The sequence below is a fragment of the Astatotilapia calliptera genome, chromosome 14, assembly GCF_900246225.1.
Source record: "Astatotilapia calliptera chromosome 14, fAstCal1.2, whole genome shotgun sequence".
In the NCBI taxonomy this organism is placed as follows: domain Eukaryota; kingdom Metazoa; phylum Chordata; class Actinopteri; order Cichliformes; family Cichlidae; genus Astatotilapia; species Astatotilapia calliptera.
In genome coordinates this window covers 17462870-17478809 of record NC_039315.1, presented here as the reverse complement: position 1 = coordinate 17478809, position 15940 = coordinate 17462870, and the positions used below count along the sequence as shown (strand labels likewise).

At 40.2% G+C, this 15940-nt stretch overlaps 2 protein-coding genes across 4 annotated transcripts; one reads left to right on the top strand and one right to left on the bottom strand.

Annotated features, from left to right (window-relative positions):
• Nucleotides 1-212: 212 nt before the first annotated feature.
• Nucleotides 213-6644, bottom strand: cep57 (centrosomal protein 57). The gene is made up of 11 exons (XM_026192501.1): nt 6387-6644; nt 5839-6028; nt 5360-5560; nt 5087-5208; nt 3315-3443; nt 2452-2529; nt 2276-2371; nt 1992-2069; nt 1663-1892; nt 1413-1557; nt 213-1302 (listed from the first exon to the last, which is right to left on the bottom strand). The coding sequence occupies exons 1-11, from the start codon at nt 6432-6434 to the stop codon at nt 1117-1119; spliced, it is 1503 nt and encodes a 500-aa protein (XP_026048286.1). The 5' UTR covers nt 6435-6644; the 3' UTR covers nt 213-1116.
• A 139-nt stretch (nt 6645-6783) lies between these two features.
• Nucleotides 6784-15151, top strand: mre11a (MRE11 homolog A, double strand break repair nuclease). 3 transcript variants are annotated; one of them, XM_026192498.1, is made up of 19 exons: nt 6784-6915; nt 7374-7437; nt 7529-7661; nt 7757-7917; nt 9040-9127; nt 9608-9749; nt 9868-9982; nt 11154-11339; nt 11431-11683; nt 11761-11887; nt 12012-12112; nt 12203-12373; nt 12451-12510; nt 12580-12751; nt 13945-14031; nt 14167-14228; nt 14332-14393; nt 14489-14585; nt 14788-15151. In XM_026192498.1, exons 2-19 carry the CDS (start codon nt 7418-7420, stop codon nt 14818-14820), a joined length of 2070 nt encoding a protein of 689 aa, XP_026048283.1. In that variant the 5' UTR covers nt 6784-6915; nt 7374-7417; the 3' UTR covers nt 14821-15151. The 3 variants fall into 3 exon arrangements, with proteins under 3 accessions (XP_026048283.1, XP_026048284.1, XP_026048285.1); XM_026192499.1 differs by lacking the exon at nt 6784-6915 and adding an exon at nt 6934-7019; XM_026192500.1 differs by lacking the exons at nt 6784-6915; nt 7374-7437; nt 7529-7661; nt 7757-7917; nt 9040-9127 and adding an exon at nt 9281-9504.
• The last annotated feature ends 789 nt before the right edge of the window (nt 15152-15940 follow it).

Below are 15940 nucleotides of genomic sequence, written 5' to 3'. Positions count from 1 at the left end.
TTTTACCCATTTTAGGAGGGTTAAAACATGTATTCTTATTGTCACATCTAAGTAATTTTGATTCATATATTTGTATATGTGTGCAGATAAACAATTCTTTGTATTTGGACCACCTTAATCAATAACAGCTAGAGGGTACCGTTATTTACATTGCTGATAATGAAGGAAATCATAACAGAATTTAATTTGGATTGAAAAAAGGGAAACAGAAACAGATATTTAAATGGTCCTTTAATGCAATGGTATAATGATTCACACAATTATGGGAAAAAGTAATCAGGAATGGAGAATTTATTTGATGGATGTTGTGATTTCACTGAAGTCGGACACCAGCATCAAACGCAGGAAGGACAAGTCTTTGGAAGAGGAGCACCTCAAGCACATGAGGGTTTGAGGAAACTTTCAGTATCCAGGCCCCACCCCCACAAAAAAATCTCAACAACCAAAACCATGTACTGGACCAATACTGCACAAACATAAAAACATAAACGTGTCTTCACTAAGATCCAGTTTACTCCTGATTGTAAAAAGAAATCCCCTCACATTTGGGCCATTTCTAGAAATGATCATGGACTTTACAACTGCATAGAAAATATAAAAGTGTAACTTTTACATACACAAATTGCAGGATTTAAAACAGATGTAGAGAGACTTCAATGGTCTCTACTTGCATAAAAACAGATAAGAGGAAAATGTTGGGGGTAAAATGCTCCGTGAACCAAGACACTGTCTCTTTAATAGTACTTGTAAATAATAAATCAAGTACCATTTAAAGCCCAGTTTTCTTTAAAATATTCTCAACATATTGTCAGACAGTAATATGAGAAATTATTAAGAAAAAACAACAAAGCTTTTAAACAAGTCAGTTAGTGTTGATCATCAGTGACATCTAAAATCTGACTCATACCAGTCTTTTCAAATATTCTAGTAAAAACATATTAAAGAATTTCAGGTCATATGCTCTTGAACCTGCTCATCAAACAGACGCTTGGTAAACACAGGCTGGTTCTTCGTGTTCATCTAGTGTTTTTCAGCCAGTGTCTGTTTTGAAGTTGAAGTAATTGCTGAGGGGAGGTAAATAGCACCAACAAGAGTGACCTAAAGTGTGGGCAAGTGTCAGGTCCGTAATGAGGTCTGCAGAGCCTTCATGTCCCTCAGGAGCCTCAGATTCATTTTGCTTCTGTCTCCTGGTCTAGCCTTGACTGCTGCCGCAGAGTGACCTCTGGTGGACACTGTGGTAGACACCCTCAGCTCGTTCCCATTGCTCTGCCTGCAATTGGCTTCTTTTCTTAACTTTTTTATCTGGCAGAGAGACAGGAAAAGATAAGAGACACAAGTTTTAACAAATTATAATAATAATAAAAAATAAATAACAAGAAAGAAAACTAGTGACTGCATATGTGAAAACACACCTGCGACTTGTGCTTGTACAGCTTACTGATCTGCTCTCCTTTCCTCTCCATTTTCAACAACAGCCTCTCCTGCACCCTCCGAAGTTCCTTTCTTTCCTGTTCAAACACACAATCCTCCACCTGCCTCATTAACTCATCATGCTCCCTGCAACACACACGCAGAAACACACTGAAAAAACCCCCCAAAGTACTTTTGATAATCGTCGTCTGTGACTTGCCTTGTGTCGAGATCAAATGAAATACTGCTCACAAGCTCATGAGTCGCAGCTCCTCCTGCAGGGCTTGCAGCAGCTCCGATAATTCCTCCCCGCTAGCCGAAGAGGAAGAAGAGGAACTGTCTGAATGCCGGTGGCCGTCTGTGCCGGAGCCGTTCGTGTTGCGTGAGAGGACGCGGCTGTTGCAGAGGTGGGGCTGGTGTCGCTTCAGGAGAGACAAAACTGACTGGACGTTGGCTCTGACTGAGTGGCTGCAGCCTACTGACTAAACGTCAGAGAGAAAGAGAGCGAGTCAGCATAAGGGAAGTGCATGTTAAATATGGTAGACCATTGTATTCCATCACACGGGCATGTCTTTTTATACCGTTCCAGCAACAAAGGGTACATCTCTCAGGCTCAGTCTATAATGTGGCTCTGTGTGGGAATATTGCTGCGATGATTTCTGGAAAGGAAATGGAAATAAAACTAGGGAAGATGGAATTTGGATTGATGTTTTTATCTGGTTTCCCTGATGAACATGTTTAACCTTTTTAATAAAATCTACACTTGTGAGCAAAACTGTCTCTTCTACCATCTACTTATAAAGAAGGAACCTTAGCAGTCTCAAACAGAAGTAAAACCATGAGCTGAGCATGTGAAGGTCTTAACCTTTGTATTGGACTTCTTCTCTTTGGGCTTCTTGGCGGATCGGCACGGTGACACAGACTGCAGCAGGATCCTACTGGCGTCCAACCCCGTCTGTAGCTGAGCATTGGAAAGAAGAAAGTATGTAAAGTGAGTAACAGAGAGAGCAAAGATGAAAATTATAATTCATGTCTCATTACTTGGTTGGCCTTGTCTTGGATGAGCTTTCTTTGGTACTCCTCTTCCTGTAGTTTCATCTCCAACTCAAGGATCTTCATCTGAAGACAAACAAACCCATCATACGATGAATATATCAAAACACTAACTTTTACTTGTTACCACTTTTAAGTCCAGTAAAAATAGAAAATACTGACAAATAAAGAACAAACCTGAAAATAATTCTTAGCTTCTTAATGTGCAGATTAATCCAGGTCCATGACAGCATACAGAATTTTAAATTCTGAGCTCCTCTTAAGAACCAGTATTCTTTTTGTCTTGTTCTGGTCTGTTTAAAGACTTCTTGTAAACTCTTGTGAACATTTATCTGTTTTCTTTAATATGAGCTGTGGGAAATTCAACTGAAAATTACACTAAAACTGTTGTTCAGTAATCTTAGAAAAGACACCACCAGGTGATGAATATCTTGAGATGCTTTAAAGTCCTATTTCTGGCATGAAAAAACAACCTATTTTAGTGATTAAATGTTTTGTGAACCACTTGCTTCATCTATATTTAAGTAAGTAGTACAGTGAAATAGCCAACAAATTATGCACTGCTTCACTGCAATTTCCCCAATTTGCAAAGCTAACTGTGGGCCAAAATCAGACCCTTTGGTGGGACATTTAGAGCCCCCAGGACAGCAGTTTGATACTCATACTTTTGATTTATCAAACCATGCTTGAACAAAAACAAGCTGTGGGTAATCTGGGGAAGCCTGATGCCACTGCCATGGATTTTATGATGTTTAATGGCAATATTCTCTTCCTTATGACAGAAGAGCATGGGTTGTTCAGTAGATAATTTCAGTGTACCTGACACTACGTCAACAAGTCTGTATATTTACCTCGGAAATGTTCTGTGTATGTGTCAGTCTGAGATACTCCCGCTCAAGTCTCTCCAGCTTGTCAAACTGAGCATACTGTGATGCTGTGTCAGACTGCCACTCAGCTGATTTGGCTTTCTGCAGGATGTCCTGAAAGGAAGATAACAATAAGATAAGATAACCTTTATTAGTCCCACATGTGGGAAATTTGTTGGGTTAAGGCTACCGACCTTCGCCAGTGCCATCTTACCCTTCCAACCATACATACATTACAACATCACATGGGGAAGACAGGTCAGAGAGGTATAACAATGGAAAATGCACAACATGAGGAAAGACGAGGAGAAAAAATAACTCCCCCCAGACTGAGCTCCAACAGGGAGATCAACAATCTTCGGTCGACGTGGGTGGCCTTGAATGAGGAGGGAGAAAGTCACAACACAGTCTTATTATCTAAAGGAGGATTGTTATTCCTGTCAGCTTTTGCCTTGAGCATCCAGCTGCCGCCAGGGGGCCGCATGAGTTGAAGAGGGTAGTTAGTTTGGTTAGTGCGAACAAACTCCATCCAATTTTACAGTTGGTCTAATGTCCGTCACTGATCAACAGGTCTCTCAATTCCATTTGTTCTTCTTCAAGATGTTATCCATATAGCAGAGCCATGAGCTTCTCCAAGATCTTATCCATATTGTGTTCAAAAGCAGTATGAGTACTCACAGCCCTGCCCATCCTCTATCATGTCAGCCAGCCTTGTGGAATTTTGAACAGCTGTAGCCGCTTCTTGTTCTTCGATAAGCCAGGTCCGAGCCAGCTCCAATCAGCCAGAACTCTGTTATCATGGTTCCGAATTGGTAGATGTCGTTCAATGTCCTCCATCGAGTGTCGCTAGACACACGACACAGCCGACCATCGAGTATCCAGCAGCAAATGTCTCCACAGGACAATCAGGCTCTCCCAAGCCCAGAGTTGTCAGTTTCGTTAAGGGACCAGTTGATCAAATCCATAATTCTTCTTTAGGTTTTAGAGAACAAGTTTGGGAGACTCACTTAGGGTTAGAGATTAAGCGAGACTATACAAAAGACATGAGAAGCCAAGCAGGAAAGATAAGGGAGAAGGAGAAAGTGCGAGCGCCTCCGTCAAGAATATGGATCTACGGACTACTGATTTCAAGTTTTTAAATGAATACAGTGGTCCCTCGCTATAACGCGGTTCATCTTTCATCTTTCGCGGCCTCACTGTTTCGATTTTTTTTGTACAATTTTGCATGCTTTTTTTTTTTTTTTACAGTGCACTGTGTTCTGCATCCTGATTGGCTGTAGACCACTGTCAATCAATCTTGTACTGTGTCTCCTGTACAGTACAGAATGCGTTCAGCTTGTCAAATTTACATCAATTTTCTATCGCTAGCAGTGTGACTCTGAGGTGCTGTACTGTATGTTTTTAAGTTTTCTCCCCAACAAACACAACAATTTCGACGAAACATTTTGCACCGTCAAAGGCAACCGCGGGTGACTTTGGTTTCATTCTATAATACTGGACTTATTTTGCTATGAAGGTTTGAACTTTGAGAGAGTTTAAACAAGAGAGAAAAGTGTGAAAATGTTCATGCCTGTCTGAGAGAAGTGTATAAAGTGTGGAGTGAGGGGTTTTACAGCCTTAAAACATCTATAATAATTGTAAAAAATAACGTTGACTACTTCGTGGATTTCACCTGTTATTTTTAAAACGTAACTACCGCGATAGACAAGGGACCACTGTATATTTTAAATGAAAAGCTACAGGCTATGACATTTAACCTGCTGTTTAAGCAGGTTGGTCCTCTCTGTTCTGGCATTGCGCAGCATCCTCCTCATGTGATCCAGCTGTCGCTCCAGCTTCAAACAGCGAGACTCTGCGGCAGCAAGGTGGTTGATCAGCACTAGAAATAGAGAGAAGATACGCAGAAGACATGTAGGTAACAAAAAAAAAAAGACTATAGCTTGAAACAAGACAGTAATAAAAGTATATGAAAAGGTAATTAAATTATTATCACCATATATCTATCTATCTATCTATCTATCTATACTCACCTTGGTTGCAGTTGGAATGGGCACTTCTTTGTCTTTCTGGGTCTTTTTGATCATTTAAGAGTCTCGGTGTAATATCTTCATTCTGTAGAAGTGTTTGTGAAGCATCTTTTCCCAGTGCATGCAGACTCCGCTCTGCATGTCCTTTTTCCATCTCCAACCTCCTGATCTTTTCTTGTAGGTTCCTCAAGGCAGATAAGATCACTTCACAGACATAAAAATATAAGTTAGCTACAGGAAGGGTCTGCATATCGTGACATATCTGGTGTAACAAGATATTTTTGGGGTCTAAAAGGAAAAAGAAGATAACATGACAGGAGCTAAGAAAGGATGATTGGACGAATGAATAGATGTTGGTGAAGCTGAGACATTCAAGTAGTGCAGCATCATGTTGCATGTGTAACCATGGAGCTCTGAAACACTACAATGCCTGAATGGAAACTCTACACAGGCAACAGAAGAGATGCACAAGTTAATTGTACCAGTACTGTTGGTCTCAGGGAAGGCTTTGATGGGTGATGATGGAACATATGATTGATGAGTGTGTGTTTGAGGTCTGTGATGCACAAGTGTGTTGATAAAAGGTCGGTGAGCTGGGTAGTCTTTGTAGGATGGCAGAGACAGACTGTCAGGCACCGGTCCACAGGTTGGTGGTGGTGGTGGATAAGATTCCTGCAGGGAAACAGGACTAAATGTTATTTAGTTATCTGCATTTTCCATATTAGACTTTAGATAACTGCTGGCATCTACATTTTTTTACAGTGAGCGAATAGAACAGGGCCAAAAACAACAAATGGAGTACAGAAAGTGAAATGACCGTGAGAAAAAAAAACTATATTCATTCCGTCCAGTTCACGTCAAACACAGAATAACTTCAGCCCACTATTAGGTTTGCAACATCGTTTAGTTTGAGTTGTAGCAACTGCTGCTAGGCAGCTTCCTGTGCAGTCTAGCTAACTCAATATAAACGGTGGCAACCTGCTTTTAATTTTTCTTTCAATTGAAATTCACCCAAATCTGGTAATACTACCGTTTCCCGCGTAGCATCAGCTGCGAGTGTTTTTGGCAGCGTCTCCATCGAAATGCAACCATTCCAGCCTGTCTCGCATGTGTTAAAGAAATGCAAATGACGCAATGCTAGCTGAGAGTAGAACTACAGGACATCGCTTTTTAATTACGACTGACAGATTACTAGCTAAGCACAGTTTGTACAGCCGTTTGTGCTAATATGGGCTGTGCAAAAGAAAACACCACTTTGACAAGCGACACAGTCCATGGTTTCTGAAGGGTACGAATGGTTTAAATCACATTATGACTCGTTAGACACTAAGGACATATAAAAGACGCGGACCGGAGTGCCAATATCCATAAAACAAGCGCACACGGTGGGCTTACCGGAAATGTAGTTTCTCCTCAGCGGAGATTCCGCTTTGAAGAATCGAGATGTTTAGGAATGAAACTACAATAACTCTCAGACACCCTTGAGGGGTGGAGCAAGGGTTTGCAAGAGTTGCCGGGAATTTTATGGCAACTTGGGTAGTTTAGAGACTTTAGAGAAGGTAAGTGGGATGGTCGTGTTATTTTTCCAAACTGGGTCGTTACCTAGGCCGTATGGGCATCTTAACTGTAGGCTACATTCAACAAATTTACGAACACATGATAGGTTTGTTGTAGTCATGCTATTAATACATTTCACCCACCGCTTTCCAACACAGGCAAAAGCTAACCTGCTGTCTTTCCGATAACGTGTTACTCTTAGCTGTAGCTACGGTCTTACTAACATAATAATAAGTTAGGTCGGCGGTTCATCATGCATAGTGTGTCGTTAGCATGTTTTTGGGACATAGGGACTCTTAAAAAAAGTGCTATTTTTGATTCTGAACTTTTTACAAATATCCACTTATTTTTATTGTTATTGTTTGTGATTCATTTTCTTAAGTTTCTTAATATCGTAAGTTTCCTTAAGATATTTTTTAAAATAAATATGAATTGTTTATATTGTTTGTATTTTTTGCAGAAAAGCCTTATTGCTGAGCCCCTGCCAGCTGTAAACACATCATCATGTCTTCAGAGAATACCTCGTATGGTCTTTTAAGTCTTTCCTCTTGAACGTGTTCTTGAATGTAATGTTTATATCCATGTAATATGTACACATATGTTTCCATTTTCTAGAGATGATGAGGATACTTTCAAGATCCTGATTGCTACAGATATTCACCTTGGTTACCTTGAGAAGGATGCCATTCGTGGAAATGACACATACACCACACTAGATGAAATCCTGCAATGTGCCAAGCAAAATGAGGTGCGTGCTTGTTGTAAGTGGACCTGAATGGACCATTACCTCCGCATGTCTCAAGTATCCATTTCTTTTCTTTTTGCTTGTTTCTTTGCTAACAGGTAGATTTCATCCTCCTTGGTGGCGATTTATTCCATGACAACAAACCTTCACGCCAGTGCCTTCACAAGTGCCTCACTATGCTGCGAAAATACTGCATGGGAGACTCGCCTGTACGCTTCGAAATCCTCAGTGACCAGAAAGTCAACTTCAACACAACACAGTCAGTTTCACTTGGTGTCATCCTATAGAGGTTTTGCACGTAATGTCATGTGCAGGTCGCTTAAGAACTGTTCGCCATATTGGATCTGATAAATGGTGGCGATCACATCCAATCACTCATATACACTTAACATACAAATTATCACTGATATTAATGAGAAATGAGCTATGCTGACTCATTGACGATGTAAGAGATAATGTACAGAGATGTGTCAGTATCATTATAATATAAATACAATAAAAATCAGGTAAATACCTGAGCAATAACTGTGGTCCACTTGATCCAGTGATTACAATTCCAGGCCAGTAACTGGGGTTTGTTACCCATCTTGACACATAATACTGATAATTATTTAAACTTTTATACACCTTCATATCTTGTCCAATATAATTCGTTTTTAAACAACATAATGATCTAAATCATGTGGTGTGCAGTCAGGGGGAATGCAAGGGTTACACAGCAAGAAGCTTGTTATGAAAGTGTGTTACTTTCTCTGAGAGAGTATATATACTGGTTTCTTTACTCTTTTACTCATCTAAGGAATGTTTAGTAGGTTTGTAACTGTATTTCAGGATTACAAGCCCAAAAAACAAGTTAGTGTCACATGGTAAACGGTCACGTGTCTGTGTTAAATATCAACACTTCACCGAGTTCTTTTGATTCCTCATAGGCATCCGATGGAAGACAAAACACTGCTTAGTAGACCATTTCACACTTACACAGTGACTTCTAGAAGGGTGATGCGTCCTGCATGACATGTTGCCGCAGATCTCAAAATGGTGGTGCCCCCAATAGTTTTATTATAGAAGCTCTCTCATTCTAGTCTAAAAAACAGTGTCTCAGTAACTTTCCACTAGAAGATGGTCCCCTGCTATCTACCTTTTCCCAGGCAAGCGTGAGTCTGCAGCATTCAACCCCCCAAAGACACGTAGTGTAATGCCTTTATTTTCAGGGCCGTGTCCACTTAATACTATACTATATAACTTTATAACCCTTATTAATAAAAAAGCATAGCATTATTGAGGCACTTCAAATTATTTAATCACAACATGTGCTAAACTTCTATAACACACTGTTTTATTTGTTATGTATAAATGTTATGTGTGTGTTGATATCTTGTAGGTTCCCCTGGGTTAATTATCAGGATGAAAACCTGAACATCTCTATTCCTGTGTTCAGCATTCATGGGAACCATGATGACCCAACTGGAGTGAGTTGCTTTTAGTGACAAAGGAAGTTATGAATTCAGATACAACACCCATTGTCAGGGTTCCTTTGACCCAGTGTTTTCAGTTCTGGACCTTTTGTCATTGTTTGTTTTCACGTGTGTGTTTCCTGTTTTATTGTGTTAGTCTTCTGTCTGTGTGCATTCTGTTAAGTTCTACTTCCTCTTTGTCATTAATCAGATTTAGTTCAGCTGTGTTCTCACCTGTTTCCACTCATCATCGTTATCCAGTGTATTTAAGCCCTCAGTTTCCCTCAGTTCTTTGTCTTGTTGTCGTCAACTCATCGTGTGTGTTTACAGTCTAGTTCAGTAGTTAAGGTCAACCTTTCATGTTCAGTTCATCCTGTTTGTGTAATAAATCTGTGAGTCCTGCAGTTGGGTCCTCTCTTTCCATTCTCATACACCTGACCGTGACACCCATGCACTAATATTCAAGTATGTGGATTTCTGTATGTTTTCTCCAAGGCTGAAGGCTTGTGTGCATTGGATCTGCTGAGTGCTTCCGGACTTGTCAATCATTTTGGCCACTCCCACTCTGTGGAGAAGATAGAAATCAGTCCCATTTTAATACAGAAAGGCATCACCAAGCTTGCCTTATATGGTCTTGGTAGGTTCATGTTTCCAGATGGATCAGTAGTGTCCATTCCTAAAATAATCTTGTTGTTTCACTAAGATTTGTCAATCAATCAACGATTGATTTTAATTTTGTATTAATATGTCTCAAGGTTCTATCCCAGATGAGCGCCTGTACAGGATGTTTGTCAACAAACAGGTATCCATGCTTCGCCCGAAAGAAGACCAAGATGGCTGGTTTAACCTCTTCACCATCCATCAGAACAGGTAACTACATCATTTAAAAGCATTTGAGATGCAGCTGTGTCAAACTATGGAGTGCTGAAAGTGTCAAACAGTATTAAATAAATACATAAATAAATACTTCATCATGTAATCAGTTAAACGGGTCATTAATATAATAATTACATTTTGAAATACATAATAAATAATTTACAAAGTACATAATTAAGTAAACAATGCTACTGGCGATTTAATTTGAAATGTATTCTGGGATACCTGGATACTCCAAATCCATATAACCACCTATTGACATTGACACTGCATCAATCCATAATCCATAATCTGGGATTGGGCCATCTTGATTTGCTGTGCAGGGTAACCAAGCAGATGTGTGGGTCTGTTGACGAGTTGTTGTGATAGTTTAAATGACTTCATGATCCAGGAACCATAAAAATAAAAATAAATAAATAGTGAAATAGTAAAACATGTTTTTAACTAATTAATGACACATTTAAGTAATTATTTTCTTTTGAATTTATTTATTAATTTGTTGAATTTATTTCCTATCTTAGTTAACTAGTCATACAGTTAAATAATGATGTTTTATCATGAATTATTAATATGTGTTATAATTAATTAATTCAATAATTAAATAAACACACAATGGTGCATTCATTTATTTCATTTACTAAACAAGTCTGTCTCCAAGTGTTCCTCAGTAAACATACAGGGTGTTCTGTATGTCAGAGTCTTACCTCTGATACTGCTGGATAAACAGAAACTCACTCAGGAACGAGGTCACACAGAGCTCAAGTTTTCACTTGCAAGAGGGAAGCAGTTGTCTCCAACCCACTTCAACTTGCTTTCCTCCTGCAGGTTGTTTTTATTGGTTACACACAGATGTCGGCATCTCGTCCCAGCCAGGTGGCTTCCTTCATTGAATAGAATCTGTTCTTCTCAAGGCTGCTTGTTCCCCTTATCGAGGTCGTGCACGTACTCATATGCGCGGGTTACATAGAGAGCAAATAGAAGCATTCTAGCTTTTTAAATGGCAACTTACAACACATACATTAAACCTAACAGTGTATATGAGAGGGAAGTTGTGACATGAAAAAAAATCTTGTATTAGTATAACTTGTTCATAAATTTCTTTTTATTTGATCACCTAATTATGTAAAAATACCAACAACCTTTTCTGTGTTTGTATTTTGTCAAGGAGTAAACATGGTCCTACAAACTACATTCCTGAGCAGTTCCTGGATGATTTCCTTGACCTGGTGGTGTGGGGTCATGAACATGAGTGTTTGATTAAACCCACCCTAAATGAACAGCAGCTCTTCTATGTGTCACAGCCTGGAAGCTCTGTAGCTACATCCCTTTCTCCTGGAGAAGCCACCAAGAAGTATGAATGCACACACATTAAATGAATCACATTCTGAATGTATTTTAATGTCAGTTCTCAAAACACTGTTTGTCTGTTTATTCATATCTAGGAAAATTGGTCTGTTGAGGGTGAAAGGTCGTAAAATGAAATTGCAAGAGATCCCCCTGAAGACTGTGCGTCAGTTCTTCATTGAGGATGTGGTGCTGGCTGATCATCAGGACTGTTTTACACCAGATACACCTCATGTAACAAAGAAGGTGGAGGACTATTGTTTTGCAAAGGTCACAGAGATGCTGGACGAAGCAGAAAGGGAAAGACTTGGATGTCGGCTTACACCTGAGAAACCTCTTATTCGCCTGAGAGTAAGATGGATACACTGTGTGCATACATCCTAATGTTGCTGCTTAATTGAAATCTAAATATGAAATTCTCTTTGCAGGTGGACTACAGTGGCGGTTTTGAGGCATTCAATACCTCACGGTTCAGCCAGAAGTTTGTGGATCGTGTGGCCAACCCGAAAGACATAATTCACTTTATCAGACGCCGTGAGCAGAAGGAAATCAAAGGTTTGGCTGCTGCTGTGAATCTCTACACCATTAACTCAGCACTGGATAAATCCCATAATGTAGCTCTGCTTCAGAGAGTAAACTGACCATTCAGCCCTCTGATTTAATTCATTTTGCTTTTTAGATGAGAGCAGTATTGACTATGGGAAGCTGTTCAAACCTACTGCTGTCGAAGGGTTGAGAGTGGAGGACCTTGTCAAGCAGTACTTTGAGGCAGCAGAGCAGGTGTGCTCATCTTAAAACCGGCATGTTTAGTGTATGGAATCTCTTGTTTTCATCTGGCATTTGATCTTTGTATTCTTTCTGTATGTCTAGAAGGTACAGCTGTCCCTGCTGACTGAACAAGGCATGGGTAAGGCCATTCAGGAGTTTGTTGACAAAGATGAGAAGGAAGCCATCGAGGAGCTTATCACTTACCAGTTGCAGAAGACACAGCTCCATCTTCAGTCTAGAGGAGTAACCACAGAACAGGATATAGATGCAGAGGTAAAAGAACGTAGCATGTAGTGGAAGTGGAGTAATTATTGTCATATTATATATTTTTCATGTTTTTATATTTTCAGGTTCGGCTATTCAAAGATTCCAAAAAGAACACAGCTGAGGAGGAGAAAGACATCCAAGAAGTAAGTAATGACTTCACTGAAGCCTGAAATTCATTTCTGTGTTTGGTTAATTGTCTCTTTCTTTCTCAGGCTATGAACAGAGCTAAGGCTCACCGGTTGGAGCGTGGTGATGGTGACTTCGCAGATCAGGATGTTTCAGATGTTAATATGGACTCTGACGAAGGCTCGGTTCCAGTTGCTGCACCTACACGAGGCAGAGGGCGAGGAAGCAGAGGCCGTGGTGGCCGAGGGAGGGGCAGAGGTGAGGGCGATAAAGAGAAGCAGTAAAGGTGTATTTAAAAATCTTGATATGCAACAGTGCAGTGACTACGTACAAGTTCCCATAAATGTGTGGCACTTGTAGGTTGACTTGCTTTCACTCTTATGTCCAGTTCATCCCAAACCAGCTCGATGGGGTTTAAGTCTGGAGACTGTGCTGGCCACTCCATGTTTTCAAGCTTACCATCTTGTTCATTTTTCGTGAGGAGTTCTGGCATAGCTTGGACTTATGTTTTGATGTTGATGCCACACACTGTGGAATCATCCTTTCACCTACTGACGGCATTCAAAAACCCTGCACGATGAACCGAAGATTTCACATTTTGATTCATTAGTCCATAATACCTTCTTCCAGTCCTCAGTAGTCCAATGACAGTGTTTCATAGCCCAGGCAAGCCTCTTTGTCTTATTCTGACATCTTAGCAGTGGCTTTCTTGCTGCAACTCGTCCTGTCAAACCTGCAGCTCAAAGTCTTCTCTTCTGAGACTTGTTTACTACAACCACTATTAAGCTGTGTTTGAAGCTTTTGTCCTGTGAGCCGCCTATCACGCAAGCTGTTAACTCTCAGAAATTTGCCCTCTGATTCAGTTGTGGCTTTGGGTCTGCCAGAGCTCTTCCTGTCAGAGTTTGCCCCAATTTCTGAGTAGCTTTTGATGGTGAAAGAAACTATAACGACTCCTTGACTTTCTTTCCAATTTCTTTGTAGGAAGGACCTACATTTTTAAGTGTTATGATGCTCTGTCTCTCTTCCATTGTTAATTGCTTTTTTCTCACCATTTGTGTAGCAACACACTAGTTTCTGCAATACAGTACTGTTCAACTCATGCTCACAAGGGTATGGTACCACAGTGTGTTCCAACACTGCTTTATACAGACAAAGGAGGTTGTAAGTAATCTAGAAAATCTGAAACACCTGTAGGAATTGTAGCACCAGCTTTTGACTTCCATTGCTGCAGAACAACTTTAAATTGTTAACCCATTTTGTGTTGCATGAAAAAGGAGCTTTTTGTATAATTCTGAAATGAACATTGATGATAACATGATGTCATGATGGGATGACATTTCGCATAAATATTATAGACATTATAGGCTAATGTGATAGTACAGAAAAAGCAACGTATATAATATCAATCCATGATTTCAATGACTTGTTCCATTATTTTTCGGGCTGTTCAGGTGCGACTGCCTCTGAACCAAAGCCAGCTGGTCGGGGTCGGTCCCAGAAGTCCTCAACAACATCCCAAAGCAGGAGCATTTTTCAGGGTAGGGGAATGTAAACTTCTGTTAGTGTGACTGTCTGTAAACACATGTTGCACTTGTCTATCCACAAAAAGAGCCACAGAAAATTCACAGAAATCTGTCCCACGTCCACTGTATGTTTCCTCCCTCGCTCTTCAGCATTTCAGGCATCCTCTCAAAAGCCTTCTCGGACTAGAGCCACCAAATCTTACACAGATGAAGTGAGTTAATGATAAACGGTAACACTCATAAACTCACACATCTCCATTTTTAAGTGAAGCATACCATCCACTAACATTTAATCTCATATTTATCCATCTTTAGGTGATCATTGATGACTCAGATGAAGATATACCTGTAACAAAAGCTGCCCGGCCGCCTCCAAAGTATGTTTGTTTAAACCTAGACTGTAGAAGTGTTATATAGTGTTGTATTTTAGAGCAATGGCTTTTCTTAAAATCTTTGTTCTTTTCTACACCAGACCGTCGTCCTCATCATCATCGTCCTTCTCTAAATACGGCTCTCAGAGCCAGAGCCAGTCAAGAGGAATTGCATTTGAGGACAGCGATGATGATGAGGTAAAACAAGAAGGCAAATTCATGTATAGGATGTGTCGTGTAAAGTGGGATTAACATTAAATCATATAATTTTAGGTGCAATAAAAATGCATCTGAATTCATGACATCACACATATATTTATCCAACATTGTTACATCTTTTAGTTTTCTCTGACTCGTGCCTTAATCCTTTTTTCTTCATCTCTCTTTTTTTTTGATACAGGATGATCCATTCAAAGCCCCGACCAGAAGATAACCATAAGTCCATCTTAATTTTTCCAAAGTTGCAAGTTAGCTGCTCCGGTATTATTCTGAATGATTTCAAGGTCCATACACATTCAATTTCCTCATCACTCATTCTTAATGTTAAGATTTTCATATCAGTCTGTTTTCTGGTGAAAGGTTAGATTGAAGGGTACATATGGGCAAGGTGGAGGTTTTGTCCTGGGTTTGCACAGTAAGACTGTGCCTGTCAGTTGGTGGTGGACTGCATCTGTACATCAACAGTAACCACTAATGGGGTTTATCTCTGGCTTTTGTAGTACTTTTGTAGTTCTTGAAAAATAAATGTTGCTTTTGATATGTAATCAAGTGTTTTATTTTTGCAATATAACTCAAAGTCACACATACACTTAGTGGACCCTTTATTAGGTCCTCCTAACTAGTACAAGGTCGATAATCACTTTTGCCTTACTCCTTCGTGACATAGATTCAAAAAGGATACTGGAAACATTTCTCAGAGACTTTGGACATGATAGCATCAGACAGTTGCTGCAGATTTATCAGCTAGATATCCATGACGAGTCTCTTAATTCCATTCCAACCCAGAGTTGTTCTATTGTATTGAGATCTGGTCACTGTGGAGGGCGTTTGAGTACAATGAACACATTTTCATGTTTAAGAAACAGTTTGAGCTTTGGTGCATGGAGTGTTACCTTGTTGGAAACAGCCACCAGAAGATGGGTGTACTGTAATCATTAAGTATAACAAGAAACCATTTTCGACACCTTTACACCAGCAGCAACGGCTCGAACCATTGCTACAAGGCAGGAAGGCTGACCCAACCATCTAAATTCTGCAGGAGACATTGGGCCTCCTTATGCTGGGCTTACACTGTGCGATTTTTGGCCCATTTTGAGCCGATTTTTGAGTCGTGCGACCGTTTTGGCGATCGGCCCGATTTTAGCCTTGATTAACACCTCACGACCAGCTCCCGATCATCAATCGCTTGGTCGTGAGGGTGTCACCGCAGTTTGTCACACTGCGCACGCGCAAACACAAATGTCAGCGAAAAAGACGGCGCAGCACGGCAGTCAGGTATTAACCCTTTAAACCAGGGGTCCCCAATCGCAGTCCACAAGGGCCGGTGTCCCTGC

Coding starts and splice junctions, on each gene's coding strand:
- mre11a (XM_026192498.1), top strand. CDS start 7,418: ATGTCTTCAGAGAATACCTC. Junction 7,438..7,528: donor ATGTCTTCAGAGAATACCTC/GTATGGTCTTTT, acceptor TCCATTTTCTAG/AGATGATGAGGATACTTTCA. Junction 12,374..12,450: donor AACAGGATATAGATGCAGAG/GTAAAAGAACGT, acceptor TTATATTTTCAG/GTTCGGCTATTCAAAGATTC.
- cep57 (XM_026192501.1), bottom strand. CDS start 6,434: ATGGAGACGCTGCCAAAAACACTCGCAGCTGATGCTACGCGGGAAACG. Junction 3,444..5,086: donor CCAACCTGCTTAAACAGCAG/GTTAAATGTCAT, acceptor TCTTCCTTTCAG/GACATCCTGCAGAAAGCCAA. Junction 1,303..1,412: donor TGTACAAGCACAAGTCGCAG/GTGTGTTTTCAC, acceptor TCTCTCTGCCAG/ATAAAAAAGTTAAGAAAAGA.